General features: G+C 51.2%; 2 protein-coding genes and 1 pseudogene across 2 annotated transcripts; 2 read left to right on the top strand and 1 right to left on the bottom strand.

The window, feature by feature from the left end:
* Positions 1-484: 484 nt before the first annotated feature.
* LOC121602946 lies at positions 485-2,742 on the top strand (annotated as a pseudogene).
* Positions 2,743-4,892: 2,150 nt separating this feature from the next.
* LOC121602948 (charged multivesicular body protein 2a-like) lies at positions 4,893-6,104 on the bottom strand. Its single transcript, XM_041931704.1, has 2 exons — positions 5,388-6,104; positions 4,893-5,311 (listed from the first exon to the last, which is right to left on the bottom strand). The coding sequence occupies exons 1-2, from the start codon at positions 5,937-5,939 to the stop codon at positions 5,165-5,167; spliced, it is 699 nt and encodes a 232-aa protein (XP_041787638.1). The 5' UTR covers positions 5,940-6,104; the 3' UTR covers positions 4,893-5,164.
* Positions 6,105-6,383: 279 nt separating this feature from the next.
* LOC121602947 (integrator complex subunit 4-like) lies at positions 6,384-9,554 on the top strand. The gene is given in 8 exon segments (XM_041931703.1): positions 6,384-6,504; positions 6,572-6,761; positions 6,764-6,979; positions 6,982-7,008; positions 7,011-7,326; positions 7,394-8,999; positions 9,068-9,218; positions 9,221-9,554. Coding segments are annotated over 8 exon segments (2,811 nt in total). The 5' UTR covers positions 6,384-6,456; the 3' UTR covers positions 9,478-9,554.
* The last annotated feature ends 50 nt before the right edge of the window (positions 9,555-9,604 follow it).

Below are 9,604 nucleotides of genomic sequence, written 5' to 3'. Positions count from 1 at the left end.
AAATTGCAAAGCGATGTTGCTTTTTTTCCAGCGACCGAATTAAGCTCTTTGCAACCACTTTGCACGTGTACGATCATCGCCATCTTCCAGGTTGGCTAATGCTCACGACCTGCTAGTCCATGTGCCGTTTTTATTTTATTCCGAACACCACACTCATCAGCATATTTATACGAGCCTCGATCGTGACCGTTTCGCAATGCAACAACCTGCAGCACCAATCGTCGTAAAATCCTCCGTTATTCCCCTTAGTTTCAGCGAATGCATCGCTCATCCGGCATATGTGCAATAAATAGGTGTTCAAGGTACATCTCGCACGGTCATAAATCAATAAGTGATCAAACCTGCAGCGACCTGGTGGCGTTCGTTTTTAATTAATTCAATCCTTCCCGCAAACAATCGCTAATCGCAAGACATGGTTTTGTTTCCCTACTTGGGAATGTTTCTCGGATTAAGATCTCCGCCTGACCATCAAACTAATAACGGTTTTATGTATTTTGTTTTTTTTTTTGTGTGTGTTTCCACTAACCAGTTCTGGGGTCCAGACAAAGATGCCAACCGGTTGGATCCGGCCATGTTTGAGGATCTGAATCGCTATTGCTGGATACAGCAGAGCAACACTGCCAGCGCACCGGCCAGCAACAGCACCAGCAACAATGCCACCAACAGCAACACTAACAACAGCAACAATGGAGCACTCAACAACCAAGTTGCCGATACAGATGGACAGGTATGAGGCATGCACTTCTCCAACACACTGCCAGTCGCTCTCAACCTTCTTCGCTACAACCAAACGACCCTTCTCCTCTTATCCACTACAGATCTACACACTAACAGTATTAAATGGAGCGCCGGAACCGTGGGTACTACGGAAGGACCCGAATGGGTCGGAACCAGCGGCTCCCGCTTCCAATCTCGATCTCGACACCATTCTGGGCGGATTCCCGGGCTACGTCAAGACGGAATGCTTCTCCTACGACGACAGTGGCTTCGGGACGGATCATCACGCAAAGGAAGATCCGCACCATCAGCAGCAGCAGCAGCAGCAGCAGCAGCAGCAGCAACATCAACATCTTCAGCTAGTTCAGCAACATGCGGCCCACCACGTTCACACACAACCTCAACTCCAACAAGTACAATCTCAACAGCAGCAGCAGCAGATGCCTGTTACGTCCAGCAACATCGTCCTGTCGAGCCAGCTGCTTGACCCCAACAGTGTGCTGGCGTACCAGAACAACACAACAACGACTGGCAGATGTCGGACCACAACGTGATACAGCAGGACACGGCGGAGTCGTTGCTGCGCAGTGCGCTACAGGGCAAGGGCTACACCAAGGGCACCGGGCTGCCGCTGCCCAACGGGACCATCACCGTGCTACCCGCCACCGTCACATGAAGGACGAGGAGCTGCGACGGGTGCTGTACTCGGGCGGCGATCCGAACGACTCGCTCGCCGCCTATGCCGACTCCACGCTGGCCAGCACCATGTACGACGAGTCGGTGTTACACTCGCCCGCTTCCACCAACCAATCGGCCACCTCCCAGCAGCAGCAGCAGCAGCAGCAGCAACATCAACAGCATCAACACCAGCAACAGTTGGTCGCATCCACTGGACAGGTGACGGATCTTGGTGCAGGTGGACCGGGTGGTCCCGGAACAGTGGTGGTGGACGACATGTTCTTCACGCTCGATGCCACCCTCCCGGAGGACTACGAAAAGCTGAAACGGATAGCGACGGAGGTGCAGCAGTTCTGCACGGACAACAACAACTACACGGAGATCATCGTGGAAGCGCCCGCCATGGGCAACGGATGCAGTGCCAATGTCCCTCCCAACGCCCTGATGCCGAGTGCGAACAACCATCAACATCACACGCTGAGCGTGCTGTCTCCCACGGGAAGCGCCGGCACGACCCTCAACCGACAGCCCTCCGTTTCGACCACCTCCTCGGACGTAGTGACGACGACCTCCTCGACCAAGCCGAAAGCGCCCCGGGCGAAGAAGTCCTACAAGCGATCTCTCAGCAACAGTGCGGCCGGAGCAGCCAACTCCAACAACAACAACAACGGTTCCACACTTACCTGTCTCACCAACAACAACAACACGAGCATGAGCAACCTCAACACGATTGCCGGTGGTGGTGGTGGTGCAATGCTGAGTCCGGGCAGTGCGAACGGCACCGTGTCCTTGGCCACCACTACAACCACCAGCACAACGACAAACACCGCCACCACCAGCCCGACCCAGTGCGGCAACGGGCAGCGCAAGGAGCGCTCCCTGCACTACTGCTCGATCTGCTCGAAAGGCTTCAAGGACAAGTACTCCGTCAACGTGCACATACGCACGCACACGGGCGAAAAGCCGTTCGCCTGCTCGCTCTGCGGCAAAGCTTCCGCCAGAAGGCCCACCTGGCCAAACACTACCAGACGCACCTGGCGCAGAAGAACCCGCCCGGCGGCACGGTCACGAAGCAGAGCAAGCAGAGCCGCCTGTCAACGCCACTGGCGGCGTCGTCCGCGGGCAGCGACCCGAGCACGGGACAATCGATGCCGGTCGCTTCCGTCACACCCGTCACGCTGTCCGTGGTGAACGTGGCCGGACCGCTGCCACCGATGGTGATCCCCCAGGCACAATCACCGCCGATGCTGCTCACCGCCACTACCACCAACAACAACAACAACACCAACACTGCCACGATTGTCGCCAGCAGGTGAACGCACACTCAGCCGGCCGCCATTGCCGTCGCCGCCTACTAAACAAATTTACTTTGTTCCTATTTTAATGTGTATTTACGCAAGTGTGTATGTGTGTGTGGTGCGTTTGCGGACGCAATCGTCGGAATGTGATAGCGCATTGGGATTATTAGGTTGGGGGGAGATGAAGGGGCCATTTTTGTTTTGTTTTCGGAACTCTGCAACTCAAAATTACCTGTGATGATAAACGCTGCCTAGCCCTCCCATCCCCGGTCGGAAAATGCCGGCAGCACGCGGAAGACAGTCCGGAACACAGTCCGGAAATGCAGAGATACTCTTCTTATCATTCGACATTCTTGCCATTTTTTGTAGTTTTGTTTAAGTGTGTAAAGCCCGAGTGTAATGACGCTGCCGGAAACGGTCACTGCCGCCACAGAGTACTTACTGTTGTTTTTTTTCTCTCTCTCTCTCTCCGTTGATCACGTACAAGGATAGTTTGCGGGAGCCGTACGTGTGTAGTAGTGTGTAGCACCGAAACCGTTCTGTTTGGCGGAAACTTACTTTTGTATTTACGTACGCAGCGAATTAGTAGGCTTGTAAGGGTAGTTGCTTAGGATACTGTAATGTATAAGGTTAGCGAATGTTTTTTTTCTTCTTAGGACAATTATTGCTTATTTGTCTGGACAATGAGTTTCGTTAGACGTGTTTTGTTTTGTTTATTTTAGAACAATTTCCCTCGCCCACCCCCCCCCCCCCCCCCCCCCCCCCCCCCCCCCCATTTCCTGCCTCAGTTTCCTCCCCATAAGTGTTTTATGTTTTAATTCCCAACTTTCCTTCACTGTCCAAATTTTAGTTTGTTGAGCCAAAATGTTTAGTGTTTTTGGAAGAAATAGCAGAATGGTTGTTAAAAATTGTTTGTTAAAATTAATTGTTTGTCTATAAAAAATGAAAAAAGATGGCAAAACTAGACAAAAAACGAGATTGTTACCGATATTATCTGTGTGTTAGAAGTAATGTTAGAAGAAAGCTCCACTAGGATTGAGATTTATGTGTTTTGTTGATTTGTTTCTCCGTTTTGTTATGTTGTTCAATCTTCATTTGATGAGATTATTTGATGAGATAACCCAATTACTGCTAGCTATTTGCAATCGAGCGCAAAATTTGCCATTAGTTCGTAGGGAATCAAATTCATAGAAGATATAAGAAAGCTAAGTTCAACGCTTTTCATCCGTTGAAAGTGTGATGTCTTATAAGAGATTAAACTGTTTTTTTGTGTTTTTCCTGTAAGCATTCTGTTGAGTTGTTGTCTCAAAGCTCAAACACTAACTAACTAACAAACAAACAAACAAAACGCTTCCACAATCAGCTGTAAATACGTGTATGTGTGTGCGTGTTTCTGGGACCATTAGCTAAAACACAGCCTAGCGTGTATCCTGTCGTCGCAGTGTGGACGGACGGACACGCGCTCAATCTACTCTAAGGCTATCGTTTCGTTTCGCATTAGTTCAAATTTATTTAAAACCATAAATCCGTCCTCTGACCACTCCTCCGCTTGCGCTTGCCGCACAAGGGGTGGATTCAGGGCCAGGAGAACGCGGCAAGGATAGACAATCGTTAACATAGTCCTGTAAGACAACGGTACAACCTAAGCGAATAGCGTTTACTACATTCATATTTCATATTTACATTTACAACACAAAACACCACTTAGTAGTAGTAGAGCACGTGAGCCGCAAATATACAGATGAAACACATTATTTTTACTCTCGTTCAGCATAGGTAAATATGTTAAAGTTTGTGTATTATTTTTGTTCCACTTTATGATAGAGATATTTTATTGGCGCGTTCAAACTATTGTATACTTTATTTGCTAGCGCGTTGAGTGTTCTGGTGAGCAGAACTGGACCAGGAGTGGGGGAGAAAGCGGCTTCCGGTTCCAGTTACGACTCGAGTGCGATTGGTAAAGCATCATTCAGAGAAAGGATACGAATAAAATGTTCTGCATTGCAACACAATCAACCATTTGGTGGGAGTGTTTTCTTTTTCTAGTATTTAAGTATTTAAGTAACCCCTCAAACTCACATAAAGCACTTTGTGAACACGTTTCGATGCAAAATTGTATGGAAATAGAAGTAGAAACTGTATCTAAAGAGCAGTATGAGCAACTTACCGCTAATGAATTACGAGAGCAACAGGTTTTGCTAGGTTTGGGACGCGCCGAACCATTTTCGGTACTTTATTCTCATATATACATTCACGTTCGCGTCGATTGCGACAAAATAAAGCAGCATCAAAAGGGGAGTACAACTTACGATTTAAAGGAAAATAAAACAAGCTCAAACAAAATTATCGTCCTTAATGACTTACAACATACGGGAGCGTATATTAACCAATCCGCTACGTGATCGTTGCGCGAACTGCGCGTCGCGCTCACTTGAGACGTAACGATCGCTCATGCCAGCCCGAAAACACGGTTACTCTCGTCTGAGATTGTCCAATCGTGCCTGTAGATCGGCATCTGCGTCCGACACGGGAGATCCAGCTCCACCCGATCCACCAGCCGCTCCCACTGCTGCCGCCTGAGGAACTTTCGCTCCGGACACGGCCAACGAACCTGACGCCTGCAAGAATGCAATGCATGCGCGGTTTAGAACGCAACCCGCGGAGATAGTGGAACCATTTCGGGCGAGCACTTACCTGAGGCAATCCGGACAGCTGGTCGTTCAGCTGTAGGCCCAGCTCGTCCAGCACCTGCGACACGATGGCATCGGTTTCCTCCTCGTCGCCTTCGTCCTCCATCGCGTCATCCATCGCATCGTTGATCATCTCCTCCTTCATGTCCATAATCTCCGACTGCTTCTCGAACTCGTGCAGTATCTTCTGGATCTGTGGCATGTTTAGCTGGCGGTTCATGTTGGTCATCGCCTTCGTGACGCCCTTCATCGCCTCGCCCATCGCGTTCTGGGATTTCAGCGTCTGTATCTTGAGCGACACCGCCTGGATGTTGGCCTTCATCAGCATAAACTTCCGCACGTAGCGCCGCGTCCGGACGAGATCCTTCGCCATGATCTTCACCGCGTCCATCTGGTTTTCCTTCGCCAGCTTCTTAATGTCGGCAATGATTTTCTTCTCCTGCTGTTCCATTTTCATCTTTTCCCGATCCAGATCGCGCATCGCTTTGTTGAGCGCCCGCTGGTTCTTCCGCATCATCTCGTCCGGCGACATGCGCTTCCCGAACAGCCACTCCATCGTTGAGGAACGTGATGTGTTTTAGCTGTGGCTAAGACAAACTTTGAGCAAATCAACTCCGGATGCGCAACGTTTCTGAATCACTACCGTTTTTTCTCGGTTGTTTTTGCTTTGCTCCGATGCGATTTGTTGTGACTCATCCGAAATCTCGTATGAGTGTTTGGGAACCGTCAGGTTGGCTCACCGAAGCCATACAGCGCTTGAGAATGACAGTAGCTTTTCCTGCATTATAATTGGAGCTGAAATTCGTTTAATTGCGTGAAAAATAATAATATCTCATCGTAATTATTCTTTTTCTTCCTTTTAACAATTATCTACCCAACGAAACAGTTCAAATAATCGAACATTGTTGGTCATATTCTTTTGCTCTAAACTGTCAAACCACCTGGACCGTTCACCAACACACTGTCGTTGTCAAATCGCTGCTGGCTACTGCCAAGATATAAACAAACGACACTGCTCGGCCACTTTCTATGGTGCTGTTTAATAACAAATTGGATATATTTCACCCACAATCATGGCTCTGGCAGTGAAACGATCAATTTCGGAAATCAGCACACTTCCGGTAAGGTTCATAAACATTATTTTCTGTGTATGAACGATTGATTGCAGTGTTGCATTACCCCCTCCAGGAACCTGCCACGATAGTCCCCCAGATTACAACCCATCGGCTCTACAAACGCATCCGTCGCAATGCCTGTAAATCCAGCGGCACACTCACCTCCATCCTGTCCTACGTAAACATGCTCGAGGATGCGACCAGCAACGATGCGCTGCAGATTCTGCTCAAAATCACCGACTCGATGCACTTCGATGAAAGCGAGTTCCGGACGCCATCCGCAAGCTGGTGGAACACTTCCAGCGCGAGCCGGAGTCGGCCGTGCGGGTGAAGATTCTCTCCCTGTTTGCCGATCTGGCCACCGAAACCGGCATCGATGGGCAGCAGCTGATCGATGAGGTCATTAAGCTGCTGAAGGTGGAGCAATCGGCCAAAGTCATCTCGCAGGGGCTGATAGTGCTGGAAAAGATTGGCAAATCGTTCACCCGTCCGTGGCGTACATCAATCAGATGGTTTTTTCGCCAAGGTGAAGCTGTTCTCGCCCAGCCACAATGTGCAGCGCCATGCCATCCTGCTGTTGGGCGTGTTCGTGCTCGTTTCGGACGCGGAAAAGGAAAGCCTCGAGCTGATCGGAAAGTACACCGATTCGCCGGATGCGCGTGTCCGTGCGCAAGCATTTCGTTCGATGTTGACACTGGGGGAGCGGGGCGTGCAGCTGCCACCGTCCCTGTATCCGAGGGCTTGTGCCTCACTGACGGACGATTATGAGTGTGTTAGGAGGGAGGCACTAAACATGGTTTTTGAGCTGGGCGTGCGGCATCCGGAAGAGTGAGTAAAGCCAGCGCCTTCTAGATGTGTTCTATATCATTCATTTGCCCCTTTATTCCCTTCATAGGATGATAAAAGTGCAAGACTCCGAGCAGGAGGTGCGCCTGATCGATGACGCGTTCGGGAAGGTTTGCTCTGCGATCTGCGATCTTTCGATGAACATTCGCACGCTCGCGGCAGAGCTGCTCGGTGGCATGACGATGGTGAGCGACGAGTTCCTGCACCAAACGCTGGACAAGAAGCTGATGAGCAACATGCGCAAGAAGCGAAGTCTGCACGAGCGAAGCGCGGCCCATTTCGCCAGCGGAGAGTGGTCGAGCGGCAAAAAGTGGGCCGACGACGCACCGAAGGAAGTCATCAGCGCCGATTCCGTGTCGCTGATGGCGTCCGGCGCGTGCGGGGCCCTGGTGCAGGGGCTGGAGGATGAATTTCTCGAGGTGCGTACGGCTTCGGTGAACTCGATGTGCAAACTGGCGCTCAAGAATCCGCTGTTTGCGGTCACGTCGCTCGATTTTCTCGTCGACATGTTTAACGACGAAATCGAGGAGGTGCGGCTGCGGGCGATCTACAGCTTGACCGCCATCTCGCGGCACATTATCCTGCGCGAAGATCAGCTCGAGACGATGCTCAGCTCGCTGGAAGATTACTCGGTGGAGGTGCGCGAAGGGCTGCACCTCATGCTGGGAGCGTGTAAAGTGTCCACCAAGGCGTGCCTCACGCTCGTTGTGCAGAAAGTGCTGGATGTGCTGCTAAAGTACCCGGAAGATCGTCTCTCGACGTTCGGTTGCATGCAGCGCGTGGGCCAGAAGCATCCGGAGATTTGCATGTCCATCACGCCACAGCTACTGCTGGACCATCCGTTCTTCGATAGTGCCGAGCGGGACGTTGAAGATCCCGCGTACGTGTGCGTACTTATCATGCTGTTCAATGCAGCGCAGCACCTACCGGCCATGCTGAGCTTGTTCCCCGAAACGACAATCAAACACTACGCGTACCTGCGTGACACGATGCCCAACTTTGTGCCTCGCCTAGCCGTTGGCGGAGACACGAAGGAGCTCAATCTGATCGGGTCCACTGGCTCGAGACAGTTCCTGGAAACGCTGCTTAGCAACATCCAGCGCGCCTACTCCGCTCCCCAGGCCCGGCAAGCGTTGCTGAAAGCGGCCCAGGATGATTTGGATCGCTTGGCCGAGATTGATCCGGCCTTCTCGGGAACGGCCAACTTTACGTCCGTGTTTTTCGGCGCACAGTTGCAGATGGAGCAGCTGCAGCTGGCCGCCACGGGCCATTCGATCAAGGCCCCGATCAAGGAGTGTCTTCTGCAGCTGATCAAAAAGTGTCTGATGCTGCAGAATCTCTTCTCGAACCTCACGATCGATGATCAGTTGTTGGTGAAGCAAATGTGCCTTCGCGCCAGCGCCCTCAATCTGGTGCTGATCGTGAAGGACCGGTCGCAGAGTGCCCTCGGGCCTTGCCAGCTATTGCTGCACATTGCAAGCGATGCGAGTAGCTTCCTGCAGGAAAATACCCCGCTCATTGCGGACACGTTTACGAGCGCCATCCTGACCAAGCTGGCCTCGGTGGGCGATCCGAAGCCGGGCCGTGTGTATCGAGAGATTTTACCAATCGTTCAGACGGCTGCCCCAGTTGTTATTCCCCAAATCAACACAAATGTGAGTATGCGGGCGGCTGTGTTTTCGCCTTCGTTTCTTCTCACAAACGCTATTCTATCTTTCCGCAGATCAAAATGTGCAAAGCACGAATCATTGAACCGACCGAAAACTCGTACAGTGCGGAGAACGTCATCAAGGTGACGGCGGGGCTGATCGCTGCCGTTCCGTTTGTGGCCGAGTTGGAAAATCTGCAGCAAAGCCAGCGGCAAGACCTGCGCCTGAGGTGAAGTATCCGGACCAGAACGTGCACATCATCGTGCCGCGCAAGCGCGACCTGAAGAAGGTCATGACGGAGCAGGGCGAAAGCGAATCGCAGTGGCGATTGCGGACGAAGGTTCTGCTGTCGCACGGCGTCTGGACCGAAGCATCGACCGTTGAGATAACGATCTGTTTGTCGGTAAAGCCCAACAATGAGCTGGAGCTGTGCAAACCGGTCAAGGTGCACTTTGCACCCAAGCCCGTCAAAAGAGGATTGTAAGACGAAGCTCCCAGTGGGTGAACTGGCGCACTAACGTTAAGTCTAATTTGTATGTACATTTAAAACAAAATACAAATACTACAAAAGGAGAAACTACTTTTTAAAGCGTTTTTGCGTTTTGTTCAAA

The sequence above is a fragment of the Anopheles merus genome, unplaced genomic scaffold (genome assembly GCF_017562075.2).
Source record: "Anopheles merus strain MAF unplaced genomic scaffold, AmerM5.1 LNR4000730, whole genome shotgun sequence".
NCBI classification, from domain to species: Eukaryota; Metazoa; Arthropoda; class Insecta; order Diptera; family Culicidae; genus Anopheles; species Anopheles merus.
Note: the sequence above shows the minus strand (reverse complement) of the source record. Positions and strands in the feature narration are given on the sequence as shown.

Coding starts and splice junctions, on each gene's coding strand:
- LOC121602948 (XM_041931704.1), bottom strand. CDS start 5,939: ATGGAGTGGCTGTTCGGGAAGCGCATGTCGCCGGACGAGATGATGCGG. Junction 5,312..5,387: donor AGCTGTCCGGATTGCCTCAG/GTAAGTGCTCGC, acceptor GCATTCTTGCAG/GCGTCAGGTTCGTTGGCCGT.